This window comes from Phyllobates terribilis, unplaced genomic scaffold, assembly GCF_046119375.1.
Source record: "Phyllobates terribilis strain yellow unplaced genomic scaffold, ASM4611937v1 Scaffold_3__8_contigs__length_932513732, whole genome shotgun sequence".
Lineage (NCBI taxonomy): Eukaryota > Metazoa > Chordata > Amphibia > Anura > Dendrobatidae > Phyllobates > Phyllobates terribilis.
Window position 1 is genome coordinate 136,438,395 of NW_027362763.1, and position 16,865 is coordinate 136,455,259.

Below are 16,865 nucleotides of genomic sequence, written 5' to 3' on the forward strand. Positions count from 1 at the left end.
AGGTTAGTAATGGAGGGCGTCTATAAGACGCCCCCATTACTAACCGCATAGTAAAGTTGTCGGCACTTTTTAAATAAATACTTGACCAGAATAAAGTAAAATGAAATAAAAAACACATAGCCTTAAAAAAAAATTTTAAAACCATGTGCCCACGATGCAGAAATGCTCAGGATTTTTTCCTGAGCGTTTCTGCATCTCCCTGGCAGAAAAAACCGCATACGGATTGTACATGCGTTTTCCTGTCAGGGACATGCGGAAATGAAGCATTATTCACTGACATTTCCGCATGCGGATTTACAAGCGCTTTCCAAGCGATTAGCATCACTTGGAAAGTGCTTGTGACAACTAGGTCACACTATATAAATCCATGCAAACGGCATGGATTTATATAGTGTGACCCGAGAGAGTGGTTAAAAATAAAAAAATAAACTAACACTTACCTTCCGATGGCCCCCAAGACTTGCAGCGCTCATGTGCTGGCTGCCGTCAGACCGCGGTACTGAAAAGACCTGCCGTTACATGACTGTGACGTCAGCGCAGGTCCTTCAGTCCTGCGCGATCTGTGAGCAAGCGAAGAGAAGGAGTCCGGGGGCCGTCGGAAGGTGAATATAATCTTTATTTTTTATTTTATTCTTTTTTTTATGGTACCTGGGTGTGGAGGAGACTCTCCTCTCCTCTACACCCGGGTACCATCCACACATTAGAACGCGCCAATTACGCAAGTACAGATGCAGTCTTGCGGAATTGGCGCGTTCTAATGCAAGTCAATGGCAGCGAAAACGCAGCACTTCCGCAAAATAATTGGTAGTGCTGCGTTTTTTTCCGCAATGATAATCCGCAGCGGAAATTTCCGCAGCATGTGCACAGCACATGCGGATTATCATTGGGGGAACATTGCTGCCCTTCTACCATGCGTTTTTAATGCGTTTCCGCAGCTGCGGAAACGCATTAAAAACGCATCGTGGGCACACAGCCTTATTGTACGCCCAGTCCCTGAAGCCTTCGATCTTCTGAAAAAAAGTAAAATAACAAACAACCATATCCCTCACCTGTCCGCCGTCACGACTTAGCCCACGATTTCTGCCAACAATTGTCCCTTGACGATCCGTGTCACTTTTACAGCAGTGACATCAGCAATCACTGATGTCACTGCTGTAGAAGACAGCAATGTATACTGACAGGAGTGTAAAGGTCACTGGGATTCATCAGCTGATCAGCCCCGGTGAGCTCACCACCATGGGAACATTCTTCAGCTGATTGCTCACGTAATCGCAGGTCCTTGCAGCTCAGTACACTGCTGGGAGCGAGTGCGCTCCCAGCAGTGTGCCTCTGGCTGCCAGGAGCATCGCATCGCCGCTGGAGACCAGGAGGACACCGGGGAGTGCTGGACAGGTGAGTATAAGGCTTTTGTTTTTTTGTTTTTTTTTAACCGCAGGCATGCCAGCTGGGTAGAGCAGACTACTGCCCCACCAGACGCGCCGCTCTAATATAGATATCATACCTGCGGATTTGCTGTGGTTCAATTCAAGTCAATGGTCATGCTGCGTTTTTTCCGCAATGGTAATCCTGAGCGGAAATTTCCGCATCATGTGCACAGCACATCAGGATTACCATTGCTATAGGTGGCAGACCTATTAAGCGTTTTCGCAGCGGGAAAACCGCCGCAAAAATGCATCAGAAGCACTTCGTGTGCACATAGCCTTATAAAGTATTACGGTCTCCAGGAAGTGATGGGGCACAGAATCTGCACGAGACCAAGGAGCACTTCCACATCGGGATGTAATTATATGGCATCTGTCTACTCAAGAGGAACAAGCTCGCATTGTGAATGCCGAGCAAGTATTAGACACTCGGCCCATTTTCATTAATAGGATGGATGCATGATAACTGCTACATTTGCATAAAATCTGGTAAGCGGCTGATGGACACCACATCAGCAGCATTTCAACAGTAGTTTATAGGGTGTGGTGCATGTACAAAGGTTTGGGCCAGTTCCCTGATGTGAATAAGGTAAAGTGGATAATTTCAGCATCCGCAATTGAATAAAAAAAAAAAAAAAACATATTTATTTGGTTACTCTAAAATTCAAAGACAAAAAAATAAAAACAAACCTATCCTACGCGTTTCAAGCCCATACAGGGCCCTAAGTCAAGACTAAGACTTGTCTTTGAAATTTTAGCGTGACCAAATAAATATGCTTTGTTTTTTTTGTTTTAAATTCAACTGCAGATGCTGGAATTGTGAACTTTCTCTCACTTATTGATGCTGAAAGAGAGCCCCTGGAAAGTGCACACAGGAGTTTTTCAAGGAGTTTTTGCAGTAGAAACAGATGCAATGGAGCAGAAACTCAAAAAGACTCCCTGTGCACTTAGCCTAAGATGGACTTACACATCAGATAGCACTTGTAGATGGCCATTTATCTCAAGCCCCTATACACATGTACATTCTGGCTGTGGCTTATCTCCCATGGGATCAAATGGATTGGGTGTTGAAATTCAACATGCCAATCCTGGTTCCCCCCGACATTTGCCTGTCACGATTCTGTTGTCAGATATCCCGGGGCCAGGGGCTCCTTCCCTGTCCCTAACACTAGGGGCACCTAGTGATCCCCAGATTTCTTCTGATGGTGAAGATGCTGGGGCCACTTACCTTGCTGAATTCCTGAATCAGCCATTAGTGCTATATCTGTCACCCTCTCACATCCAGGGAAGTGGGGAGGAATAGTGTATGACAGACAAACAAGGAAGCACGTACAGGGCAGGGATAAATGAAAATATCAATCATACAAATATGCACTCACAGACAACAGAGGGGAACACCAGGGAGAAAAGGAAGGGCTAAATAGGAGAGGATGAGGATTTGCACACAGCCGAAACACCTACCAACAGTCAAATATAAACACTCCAAACACCTCTACCAACAACTGGCTTCTCCACTCCTCACCAAGCAGTACAAAACTTAACACTGGCAATCCAGATTGCCAGACACGAGTGTATATAGGAGAGGTGAGTGGCAAACACTCAACAGCTGAGATCATCCAAGCTGGAAAGCCTCAGACTCGAAGCTGAAAAGATTAACCCCTGTACTGCTAACAGAAACCGGCACCATTTAATATGTAGGAGAAGTGCTTCTGATCAGTGCAGGAGTACGTGAAATCAGATGGTGTGGTCTTCTGGCCTCTCTCCGTCGCGGTAAACCTGTGACACTGTCACAGGTTAGAAGCCTAGTTATGAGATCTAGGATTTACAAGGTAGCCCTTATTTAAGAAAAATGAAGGCTGGCCTTGCTGCTCATAGCAACATATCAAGTGTAGTATAGGCAGAGCTTTGCTTACTATAGGCAACTAGACCAGTTTGTTATACCCAGTTCTGATAAATGAGATCTACAGGGTAAGATTAACCAAAAGGTTGGCAACATGCAACGAGAATCAAATGTTAAATTGCCACCTACTAGTAATCGCTGTGCAACTCTCTAAGCACCGTAGTCACATGTCTTCCTTACGCCACACACTTGATAGTGTAGAGGTCATATGCAAATTGTCTCTTCAGAGAGGAAGCGGATTAGAACTCTAGCGCCACCTACTGGAAACAGTGATTCTAAAAGTCAATATCGAATCTTCAATGAGTTGTGCAATATGACTTAGGATAAAACCCAAACCAGAAGAATCTCAATTTGCAAACACTGAACTGATGCAAGGAAACACCCCAAAACACAAAGTATGAGATCTGATTTGGCTAGGTGAGAGGCTCTAGACTGGGTTCTAAGGGGTAACATTTCTCTTTGTGGAGACTGACAAGCCAAGCCTGGCATGTCAGAGTGAGGAGACTGCATGGCTTATAAAAGTCTCCTCACTCTGACATTCCAGGCCTGGCTTGTCACTCTCCACAAGGAGAAACATTACCCATTAGACCCCAGTCCAGAGCCTCTCACATAGCCAAATCAGATCTCATACTTTGCATGATGAGGACCAACACTCGAAAACAAATTGAGATTCCGGTTTGGTTTTTATCCTGAGTCATATTGCAAAGCTTGTCAAAGGGTCGATATTAACTTTTAGAATTGCTGCTTTCAATAGGTGGCACTAGAGTTCTAGCCTTCTTCCTCTCTAAAGAGACAATTTGCATATTTAATTTTCCAAAGGAGCATGCATGGCCTATAAGTCTCCTCATTCTGACATGCCAGGCTTGGCTTGTCACTCTCCACAAGGAGAAACTTTACCCCTTAGACCCTAGTGTAGGTGTCAAAATTCTTTGGCAAAAATATGCATTTTTAATCAATTTGGCATTTTTTTTTATCAATGCTTCTTTTTCTATTTCTCTTTAAGACAATTTTCGAAAGGTTTAAAAGTGAAGTAAATTTGTTGTCAAGCCGAAGTTTGCAGCAATACATGATAGCATTCCAATGCACTTCATTCAGTCTATCTACTTACTACTCTATTAGGGTATGTTCACATGTTGCGTTTTTGCAGCAGTTTTTTTTCTGCACCAAAAACTGTGGCGAAAGGAAAAACTGTAAAATATGCTGGTTTTTGTCACATTTTTATTTGCGTTGCGCTGCAAAATATGCTAAAAAAAATGGACATGCTGGATGTGGGAAAAGCACAACACTGTTCAAAATATGTGCGGAGAAAAAAAACGGTGTGGACATGGGATTTCAGAAATCTCATTTTATGCACCAAATACGCTGCGCAATTGAAAGTTATCGCATTGTCCTCGGCAGTCAAATAAGCAATGATTGGAGCGGAGTTGTGCATGTTCGACTTCCGCTCCATATCAACGGGGCTTTTCTGAAATCCGTTCTGCAGATGGGTGGGACACACAGCAAACAGATCCCCAGTGATCAAGAAGTTATGACAGGGGATAACATCCAATCATGGTAAAACTTCCTTATTACTTTTGTGTTTTCGGTATAGGATGCACTAAAAGGAGACGTTTCGGAACGTTCGAGTCAGACTGCGCATGCTTTGTTAAAGAGGTTGTCCACTACTTTTACATTGATGGCCTTGCCTTAGGATAGGTCATCAATGTCTGATCGGCCAGGGTCCGATACCTGGCACCACTGCCGGATCAGTTGTTACCGGTGTTGGCGACTGCAGCCACCAGCCGGAAGTACTTACTTGCAGATCTGGCCATCTACTTGTAGCGGCTGGTGGCTTGGTACTGCACATCCGCCTCCTATTCAAATCAATAGGAGGCAGATGTGTAGTACCATGCGGCAGCCACTACAAGTAGACGACCAGATCTGTAAGTAGGTACTTCTGATCAGCAGCTGCCATCGCCGACACCCATAACAGCTGGTTAGCAGGGGACCCGGGTCGATCAGACATTGATGGTCTAGCCTTAGGATAGGTCATCAATGTAAAAGTAGTGGACAACCTCTTCAACTCCAGAGAGGGTTGTATTTGTTGGGTTAGGAGCTTCATAAAACTGGTGTTCAACCTGAGTGATCCAATGTCCTACAACCTTCTACTCTGCCATGATACAATAGGACAGATACTCACGACGAGATGTTGGTCTTCGCATGCTCCTGAATCAGTTCTCCTTTGGGATTGACCGTAAATATTCGGTTTAAAGAAACTCCCACTTGCTTATATGAATAAACATCCTGTGTAAATCATAAAAAAAAAAACGCAGATTACTTTACAGCGCTGGCAGTTTTACGGAGCAATAATGGCATCAACTCCGGCAAGTTCAGAGCATTTCCATTGATTTATCATGTCATAAAGAGAAGTCCTCTGTGTAAGCAGATAAAAAACACAGAATGAGAGAAAGTCCAATAAAAAGGTTCCGTGTATGACTCAATAAATATCCTCTAAGTGTGCGCTAGTGCTTGGGTTTTATGTGGACACCATCGTAAATTCACAGACGCCTCTTATTGGATTAATACAAGTGTTTTAATCTCTGTCCTATTCAGTCAGATCTAATCCTGCCAAAACCCAGATCCTGTTACCGCGGGGAGCGATAAGCTGTGCGAATGTCGCAACGTTTTATAGGAGGTGGATACATAAAATATTAACAGGCACACGGACTCGTGACTTCACATGAGAAATACTGATTCATACTGGGAACAGCCCCCACTGTGCCGAGCTACGGACGACAAGGGGTAACCGCTCTACGGCTAGCAAAATTTCCAAACCAAAATTATAGTTTATTTCTACATGAAAGGAAAATGGAGGATTGTTGCATCAAAATTAACCATTTCAAATAAGGAAAAAAAAGAAAATTCTGTTTTAAAGGGGTTTTTTTTGTGTGAAAACAACCCCTTTCCACATTCCATAGTAGAACATGCGGACATCATATAAAGGGACACTGGCGATGATAGCTGCAGCATACCCGGTGATTCATACAGGTATGTGAAGCCAGCTGTACGATTATTACCGGTCAGGCTTCAGATTAAAAAGCGGTTGTCCAATAATAATGTAGAATATGGTTAATTCATAATAAGCAGATTGGAAGAGGTTTAAAAGAGAGAGGGAAAAGGAGACCGAGACCTCTACGACAGGGGGAGACCGAGACCTCTACGACAGGGGGAGACCGAGACCTCTACGACAGGGGGAGACCGAGACCTCTACGACAGGGGGAGACCGAGACCTCTACGACAGGGGGAGACCGAGACCTAATCAGAGGACCCGCGTGAGAGCACAAGAGAGTCGATTACAGCACATGGGGAATTGTGGCATATGTTGCCAATCAAAGGGGCAAGAGTCACATTCACAAAGCAAATTTAATGAGAATAATATGAATTTGGTTTTAGATGAGAAAACTGATGACAGGTACTGAGAAAATTTTTGAATATTTTCTTTGTAAAAATTAGGCTGTATTAGTAAACCTGTTAAGATCATGTCCATGCAGTCATGTAACTTTACTATAATACCACGCCACCCAATAACCATATTTTCATTGTTACATGTGCTGCACTCACCGTAGGTCGATTCCCAAACGCAGCGTAGAAGGGCTCAGTGTTTGGGTGAAACAGATTTTTAATATCTGTCAAGCACTCGATCTTGAATTTTTCCGGCTTCTTTTCTATTACTTCCCTGTAAAAAAAAAATATTCGATTAAAAGAGAAAATTATGAAACCATATGTGGTGGACAGAGGCAGTAATAATACAGAACTTATCCAAAACATCTAAGTCCTCTGTCATCAGATTCATGCTGCCTGAACCACGGGCTTCATGAATCAGAGCCCGGCTGCGCAATTGCAGTTTGGTATGTTTACTCCGCAATGTTGCTGCGTTTCAGAGTAAAACATATTTTGAGTCAGTGGGGGACTGTGTGTCTCGGCTGACTAATCCGATGAAGTTTTGGCCGCAGTCTCCCCGCCCCACTCTTGTTTTCACTTGGACCTTATCAAGCAGGCGACTCTCACGTTATCTCAGCGCCACCCTACTCACATTGTCCACCGCTCTGCTCCTCCCTGTGTCAGGCAGCTGCGCTGAGTTCTCATGCAGAACTTCCAAACTTTGCTGCATATCCCTGCTGTCTCCACCTGGGTATAGGGAGGCATGGCCAGATCCTGCAGGAATTTAACCCTTCTGTGTCCTGCAGGGTTTGTCTTCCCCAGCCAATCCCCTGCCAGGCAAGGGATATTTTAGGCAGCTCCTCCCTCCTCACCTTTGCCTGAGCTTAGGTTCTAGTTGCATTTGTCTCTTGCTTCCTGCCTCAGTTTAGTCTCCTCTGTTATCGAACCTGCTTGTCTACTGGTATTTTCGGATCTCTCCAATCCAGACCCCGGCTTGTATAGTGAACCGGTGCTCCCTGCCCTGACCCTGGACCGTCTGACTAAGCCCTCCTGTACTCCGCATACCTGGTCAGCTACTGCAGTTCTGGGGACTGCCCTGGAGCGACACTTGGCAACTACCTGCAGCCAAGCCTATCCTCACTATCAGAGGCTCTAGCGAAAACCAGGTAGTCACTTACGCCCCTCCAGGGTAAGTCTGGCCAATGATGAAGTGGGTCCACACCCATCACTGTTACAAACATGTTAGTCAACAGAAGCCGGGAGGGGAGAACATGGCCAGGGATCGCATTGGACTGGTCAACCAAGACACACAGTCCAAGGCCGGCTCTTCAAAATATCTTTACTCTGAAAATTTGCAGCATTTCAGAGTAAACATACCTGGCTTCAAGGCTCTGATTCATGGTGCCCATGTTTTGGGCAGCATGAAACTGTTGATAGGTTCCCTTTAACACAACTGTAAGCTGTAAATTCCTGCAACTTTCAAAAATTGCTCCATGACCGTCATGTATGTTATGCAAACCTCCATGTTTGAAGCCTGTTCTGTGTGCCACCATAAAGCGCCTCTGCATGGCACTTTATTTTACAGATATTCACCCCTACAAGCAATACTTCTAGGAGACTATATTGGCATAAAATGGCATCTAAATGGAGCATATGTATGAGATTTAAGCTATAGTCAGGTACAGTAATGCTCCACACATTTCTAATGGTACCGTATTACGACTTTCCACATCTCAGAGGTCCTTTGAATAATCCATATTTTTCCTGTGTGTATGAGTTCTTACACTCCACAATTTAAATTTAAACTTTGAAGCAAGAAAATATTTGAAAAATAAAACCTAAGAAAATACAAGGTTGTTTTTTGTTGTTAGTCATTATAAAGGTAAGAGGCTGCAAATACCTGTGCAACGCAGAGAATAAACTACTAGGACTCAAGAGGACGGGTCCTTGGGGTAAGACTGTGCCACGTTCATTAACCCAGTGCAGATATCCTCGGGTCATGTCTGCCATCCCGATGGCTCGTGCCGAGCAGTAGAGGAATTTATAACCATTTCTGTTCCATGAGAAGAAGAAGGGCATAGAATGTGAATTGGAACAACAATAACGGGAAGAAGAAAATCTATCAAAACTTCTGGGAGGTTAGAGTCAGACTCGGGGACCACTTATGGCTCAAGGGTCAGGTGAGAATCAGATATGGGCTAGGGCTGCAGGTAAAAAAAAAAAAAAAAAAAATATATATATATATATATATATATATATATATATATATATATATATATATATATATATATATATATATATATATATATATATATATATATATATATTATATTATATTATATTATATTATATTATATTATATTATATTATATTATATTATATTATATTATATTATATTATAATATATATATATATATATATATATATATATATATATACATACAGTACAGACCAAAAGTTTGGACACACCTTCTCATTTAAAGATTTTTCTGCATTTTCATGGCTATGACCATTGTACATTCACACTGAAGGCATCAAAACTATGAATGAACACATGTGGAATTATATACTTAACAAAAAAGTGTGAAACAACTGAAAATATGTCTTATGTTCTTGCTTTGATGACTGCTTTGCACACTCTTGGCATTCTCTTGATGAGCTTCAAGAGGCAGTCACCGGAAATGGTCTTCCAACAATCTTAAAGGAGTTCCCAGAGATGCTTAGCACTTGTTGGGCCTTTTGCCTTCACGCTGCGGTCCAGCTCACCCCAAACCATCTCGATTGGGTTCAGGTTAGGTGACTGTGGATGCCAGGTCATCTGGCGTACCACCCCATCACTCTACTTCTTGGTCAAATAGCCCTTACACAGCCTGGAGGTGTGTTTGGGGTCATTGTCCTGTTGAAAAATAAATGATGGTCCAACTAAACGCAAACCGGATGGAATAGCATGCCGCTGCAAGATGCTGTGGTAGCCATGCTGGTTCAGTATGCCTTCAATTTTGAATAAATCCCCAACAGTGTCACCAGCAAAGCACCCCCACACCATCACACCTCCTCCTCCATGCTTCACGGTGGGAACCAGGCATGTAGAGTCCATCCGTTCACCTTTTCTGCGTCGCACAAAGACACGGTGGTCGAAACCAAAGATCTCAAATTTGGACTCATTAGACCAAAGCACAGATTTCCAATTGTCTAATGTCCATTCCTTGTGTTCTTTAGCCCAAACAAGTCTCTTCTGCTTGTTGCCTGTCCTTAGCAGTGGTTTCCTAGCAGCTATTTTACCATGAAGGCCTGCTGCACAAAGTCTCCTCTTAACAGATGTTGAAGAGATGTGCCTTCTGCTAGAACTCTGTGTGGCATTGACCTGGTCTCTAATCTGAGCTGCTGTTAACCTGCGATTTCTGAGGCTGGTGACTCGGATAAACTTATCCTCGGAAGCAGAGGTGACTCTTGGTCTTCCTTTCCTGGGGCGGTCCTCATGTGAGCCAGTTTCTTTGTAGCGCTTGATGGTTTTTGCAACTGCACTTGGGGACACTTTCAAAGTTTTCCCAATTTTTCGCACTGACTGACCTTCATTTCTTAAAGTAATGATGGCCACTCGTTTTTCTTTACTTAGAATTTGTATTATGGCAAGAAAAAAGCAGCTAACAGTCTATTCAGTAGGACTATCAGCTGTGTATCCACCTGACTTCTGCACAACACAACTGATGGTCCCAACCCCATTTATAAGGCAAGAAATCCCACTTATTAAACCTGACAGGGCACACCTGTGAAGTGAAAGCCATTTCCGGTGACTACATCTTCAAGCTCATCAAGAGAATGACAAGAGTGTGCAAAGCAGTCATCAAAGCAAAAGATGCCTACTTTGAAGAACCTCGAATATAAGACATATTTTCAGTTGTTTCACACTTTTTTGTTAAGTATATAATTCCACATGTGTTAATTCATAGTTTTGATGCCTTCAGTGTGAATGTACAATTTTCATAGTCATGAAAATACAGAAAAATCTTTAAATGAGAAGGTGTGTCCAAACTTTTGGTCTGTAATGTATATATATATATATATATATATATATATATATATATATATATATATATATATATATATATATATATATATATATATATATATATATATATATATATATATATATATATACACATATACACACACACACACACACCTACTAGGGTGGGCAAATTGTACTATAGTAAGTCCTATAGAGACAGAAATCCCAAGAGCACGTCATAAATATGGCAGCTGTTTGGTTGTGCACATAAATCTTGTAACTTCACAGTCTTATTAATTACTAGATGGTGGACCGATTCTAACGCTCGGGTATTCTAGAATATGCATGCGTCCGACCGGGCGTGACTAATCAGCGAAGCAGTGTTTAAATGGGTTGTGCACTACTTTAAATTAACCCCCCAATGTATCCCCCCGGGGCCCCTAATGAATTTTGGAGGACCGGGGAGCGAGGCGGCCGGTCGGGGTACTTCTGCTGCGAGCAGCCGGGAGATGACCGGCTAGCACAGGGTGAGCGTGTGAGGGAGATGACCGGCTAGCACAGGGTGAGCGTGTGAGGGAGATGACCGGCTAGCACAGGGTGAGCGTGTGAGGGTGAGCGTGTGAGGGTGAGTGTGGGAGAGTGAGAATGTGAGCGTGAGAATGTGAGCGTGGGAGCGTGAGAATGTGAGCGTGGGAGCGTGAGAATGTGAGCGTGAGAATGTGAGCGTGGGAGCGTGAGAATGTGAGCGTGGGAGCGTGAGAATGTGAGCGTGAGAATGTGAGCGTGGGAGCGTGAGAATGGGAGCGTGGGAGCGTGAGCGTGGGAGCGTGAGAATGTGAGCGTGGGAGCGTGAGAATGTGAGCGTGGGAGCGTGAGAATGTGAGCGTGGGAGCGTGAGAATGTGAGCGTGGGAGCGTGAGAATGTGAGCGTGGGAGCGTGAGAATGTGAGCGTGGGAGCGTGAGAATGTGAGCGTGGGAGCGTGAGAATGTGAGCGTGGGAGCGTGAGAATGTGAGCGTGGGAGCGTGAGAATGTGAGCGTGGGAGCGTGAGAATGTGAGGGTGAGCGTAAGAATGTGAGGGTGAGCGTAAGAATGTGAGGGTGAGCGTAAGAATGTGAGGGTGAGCGTAAGAATGTGAGGGTGAGCGTGAGAATGTGAGGGTGAGCGTGAGAATGTGAGGGTGAGCGTGAGAATGTGAGGGTGAGCGTGAGAATGTGAGGGTGAGCGTGAGAATGTGAGGGTGAGCGTGGAAGCGTGAGAATGTGAGGGTGAGCGCCCGAGGGTGAGCCGCTAACGGCCGCCATCTTGTTCTGAAATCCCGCGTCGCTGATTGGCCGCAGCCTGACCAATCAGCGATGTGGGATTTCCTGGACAGACAGACAGATAGATAGACAGACAGACGGGATAAGACAATTATATATATTAGATAAGAAGGCAGGGCAAATACTTGGGGATAATGTAATACTCACTGGCTAACTTTATGGTACAGTTTTGCAATACCCTGGTGAGTCCAGTCTTTTCCTAGCGTTGGTAAAATGTGACCTAATGTATCTGATCTGAAAAAGAAAATCGAATATTTCACTTCAGATTAAAACCTGATTGTAGAAAGGTTATGGGCATGATCTATGAACTAGGCGGAGGTCATTTTGAAGGAAGGGGGTAGAGGTGAGCTGTGACCATCACTTGTGAATGCTGGATCTTATGTTATGTACTGTATATAAAGGTGTTACCGGTCACTGTATGTCTGTGATGATAATGAGATGACAGGGAAGAAGTGATCTCGACAGAACAGGAAGTATCGGCCAGAGGGAAAACTTCAAGATTTCAGGTTTATCTTTTATTTTACATGTGACAAGAAAAAAAAAAAATACTTAAAACATATATCAACACCACCTAATAGGTCATTTTATATATATTGCCTCTAAGTGTTAGGTGCCACTTTTAGTTTATTCTGGTTTTTAACTATCCCTGGAATTAATTATTTAAAAGGTAACCAGCCATGTTGGATAATGCTAATAACTTGCAGATTAATGGTTAATCTGCAGAATAATAGCGTTACAATGCTGCCCGGCCGCCATGCTGAAAGTGCGGCACCTGGGAGAAAGGACTTATTTCCCTCCCGGGAGGTGCCAGCTTTCAGTCATACACGGATAGGTTACAATCACTGCTCACAGCACTTTGACTGAAAGCTGGCTCGGCACTGATTGACTGACAGCCGGCTCTGCAGTGTATCAGTGCCGAGCCAGCTTACAGTCAAAGTGCTATGAACGGTGATTGTAATCGATTCATGTATGACTGAAAGCCGGCGCCTTGTTTTACTTCCATGGAATGTTTTGAACCCCCTTATGTAATCTATAAAGATTGTAGACTATGGAAAAAAATACATATATCTGCAAAGTAATATTACATCCATGGCTGGATGAAGGTCATTGGGTCAAACTTCTGCAGGGCCTCTAATTTATTTCCCATTCATTTTGGGAAGGAGTCAACTGTGGATGTGTAATACTTGTTCTATATCACCTTTGGCACAATATGGTGGTATTCTTTTGGCACTATAATAGTACTTTATTTACAATAGTGTAATATAACGAATTCATACCAGCACCAATATAAGAGTAGTAGTATCCATATAAGAAAACCATTACTCCATATCCAGAACAATGGACCGTAGGGCGGGAAGGGCGATTGATTCCCTAGGCCGACTGCATCCTTTACTTAGAAATAATACAATGAACCTCATACTGTCACAACACGTACAATAAAAAAATCTCTTTTCTTCTTCTCCGATAGAGAATGACCTTCTCACCAGCTAACTGGTCAAGTTTCTCCAAAGTTTCTATTATGACCATTAATGTGTATTTGTGTTTTGGAGCCGCAGAGAAGGAATTGTAAGATAGTTTCCATCAATTCTAGAAACGAATACAATCTGGCACAACACACTCTCTGAAAAGGCAATTAAAGGACGGTAATAGAAGCAGCACATTCTGCTCGCACCGCGTCCCCCCGCAAGTAACACCGAACTTCACAAAGAACTCACCTGGTAATTGTTCCATCAATATCAGAAATGATGATTTTATCATCCCAGTTCCACAAGTAAATGGTGCCCTCACAGCGACACGTCCCCTGGTATTGAGTGGTAACGCTGAACACAACATCATTTGGGCCGTTTTTCAGCTTCAGACTTTTCTGAAATAGAATATAATTACAGTCAGAACACAATCCACCATCAGCCCGGCGTCAACACAGGTTTGGATATAACAACGGATGAAAATAAGGTCTGGGCTGGATAACCTCTCGGCGGTGGAATAGATATCATTTAGAGGTTTTTATTAGACAATTTTTCGCATTGAGTACATGATCGTACACAGCAATTAGTTTTGCTCGGGCTATTGGGAATACAAGTTTTTGGAAAACAAGCCAACACTAGGAGAACATTATCGTAATTCTACAGAATATGTGACCTGAATGTCGTTCTTAGACATCAATACATCAATTATGTACAATTGATCACTAAAGATTCGACAGCCGAGTCCCCTATCGATCACAAGAACAGTCCCCCTTCAGAATAGAGCAGTGGTCTCACATGCGCACAACTGCGCTATTTAGCATCTAGGAGACTGAAGAAGATCCACCACGAGTGCGCGCTAGTGGCCAACGCTCTATTCAAATGAGGATGCAGGACCCCTGTTCTCATGATCCTCTGGAGAGGCAAGATATGTTGTTTATGGGCTAACCCCTTTAGGATCTCCAACATCCTATCCCAATATGTAATATGTGTAATATTATTAATATTACCAAATATGTCTGATTAGAAATGTAGTATAGTTCTGATTCGCTATGTCGCTTACCCCATGTGCAGGGCATTGCAGTAGCTTAGGTATCCATGGTTATGGCCACTTACAACTATCTAACTAACTAACTGTCACTATATGAGTGGTAGTAATAATAAGCCACCTAAGTTACTGCAATGCCCTGCACATGGGGTAAGCATCATAGCGAATCAGAAGAACTATACTACACTTCTAATTGGTGAGATTTGCTAATATTATTATTACACTTTCTACATATTGGGATAGGATCTTGGGGATGGGAACACCCCTTTAAGTTATGTGGCTCTGACGGCCTCCGTTACCCAAGTCAAATGGCACCTTAAAGCGAACCTGTCACCAAGTTTGACCGATATGAGCATTCTATAATGCTGTATATAAACCCCCGATCCGACATGCAAGAGAAGAAAAAAAAGCTTTTATTATACTCACCTGGGGGGGGGGGGGGTGGTCCAGTCCGAGGGGCGTCGCTGGTCTTGGTCCGGCGCCTACCTTCTTCTTGTGATGTCGTCCACCTTCTTGCTTTATGTGGATGACGCGTCCCTTCATTATCCCGCTGCTGAGCAGGCATACTTCTCTGCCCTTACAAGGGCTGAATAAAGTACTGCAGAGCGCATGCGTCGGGGCGCTTTGACTTTTGCAGAGAAGTACGCCTGCGCAGGAGCGTGATGTCGGGAGACTGTGTGAATGACGTAGGGACGCTTCATTCACACAAAACAAGAATGAGGACGGCATCGCAAGAAGGTAGGCGCCGGACCAAGACTAGCGACGCCCCTGGAACCGGACCGCCCCCCAGGTGACGTAAATAAAAGCTCTTTTTCTTCTCTTGCAGGTCGGATCGGGGGCTTATATACAGCATTATAGAATGCTATGTGAATATTTTTAAGCCTACTTAAAGAAGCATGCTCATCAATGTTTTCATCCTCTTAATATATTTTCATCATCATATTATATGGCACTGTGTACTTACAACTGCTCGTTTTGCCTTTCTACCCAGATAATTCTTCTGTTTTCCACTAGGTCGATGACATCACGTGATTAAGAACTGACTAGCTGAATCCTTCTAAGCTCTATGTAGAAGCAGGAAGTCTCTTTTCCCTGCATGAGTCATCACTGCAAAAGTCCCTGGTAGGGGGAGGAGTGTAGCAACTAGGTAAGGACTTAGTTAATAAGGAGGTGGAGCTGGGCTGCCATAACCTTTGCAGTTATGTAGAATTGTAGTTCTAATGATGACTCATGTAGGGAAAAGAGATTTCCTGTTTCTACATAGAGTTTAGAAGGAGTCAACCAGTCAGTTTTTAATCACGTGACGTCATAGACCTAATGAAACAGAGAAGAATTAACCGGGTAGAAGGGCAAAATGAGCAATTGTAAGTACACAGTGCCATATAATATGATGATTGCAATATATTAAGAGGAGAAAACTTTGATGGGAGTGATTCTTTCAGGCTGCATCCAACCGCATTGTGTTTTTTGTTTTTGAATAGCAGCAAAATGATAATTGAGGCAAAAAAATGCAGTGTGGCCACAAATCATGAATGAAGCCTAAAAATCATTGCATCCAACAAATGTGCATTTTATTCGTTAAAGGGATTGCTGTTTAGATGCTAGTTGTGAACGAGAGTTCATACGAAAGCCCATTTTTCAATTATTGGCCCATCTAAATGGCCAAGATACTATTATAAAATCAACGTGTCATTTTGTTTTTGCCTTGAATTCCTTTCTAATATCAACAGTCAATGAGAACTTTGGCAAAGGAGACCATGGCCACTCAGAGAGAGCATCTGCTCCACAGGAAGTGTAGTATGCCAGGGTGGCTGCGCCAATGGATCTTACAGAACAGCTATCGGCTCTGGATTATACATGGGGTCACCACCGCGAAGATGTATATATGGGCCTAATATGACAAGTAGCTAGAGGGGCTGACTATCAGACTACTTCTTCAAGACACTTTGAGTCAAACTGTAAAAACACTGATGTATGGCCAACATTAAGCCCTTTCACCCACCAAAATTCAGTCTTTGGGATACATCTGAACCCAAGTACCTAACTAAGGAAGTATAGTGCTGTGAAACCACAACATGTTATATCATAGGAGGTAGATAGCTTAGTATGGGAAGAACTCATAGAATGATAGAATGTTAGAGTTGGAGGGGACCTCCAGGGTCATCGTGTCCAACCCCCTGCTCAAAGCAGGATTCACTAAACCATCTCAGACAGATGTCTGTCCAGCCTCTGTTTGATGACTTCCATTGAAGGAGAACTCACCACCTCTCGTGGCAGCCTG

At 43.4% G+C, this 16,865-nt stretch overlaps 1 protein-coding gene across 5 annotated transcripts in view; it reads right to left on the bottom strand.

The window, feature by feature from the left end:
• Window positions 1-16,865, bottom strand: part of LPIN1 (lipin 1) — a 119,851-nt gene that overhangs the window by 13,352 nt on the left and 89,634 nt on the right. For all 5 annotated transcript variants that reach the window (XM_073674146.1, XM_073674145.1, XM_073674143.1 and 2 more), the window contains 5 exons: window positions 13,789-13,937; window positions 12,221-12,307; window positions 8,642-8,794; window positions 6,922-7,036; window positions 5,501-5,604 (listed from right to left, as the gene is read on the bottom strand). In XM_073674146.1, coding sequence (XP_073530247.1) covers window positions 5,501-5,604; window positions 6,922-7,036; window positions 8,642-8,794; window positions 12,221-12,307; window positions 13,789-13,937 — 608 coding nt within the window. The remainder of the gene's footprint in view (window positions 1-5,500; window positions 5,605-6,921; window positions 7,037-8,641; window positions 8,795-12,220; window positions 12,308-13,788; window positions 13,938-16,865) is intronic.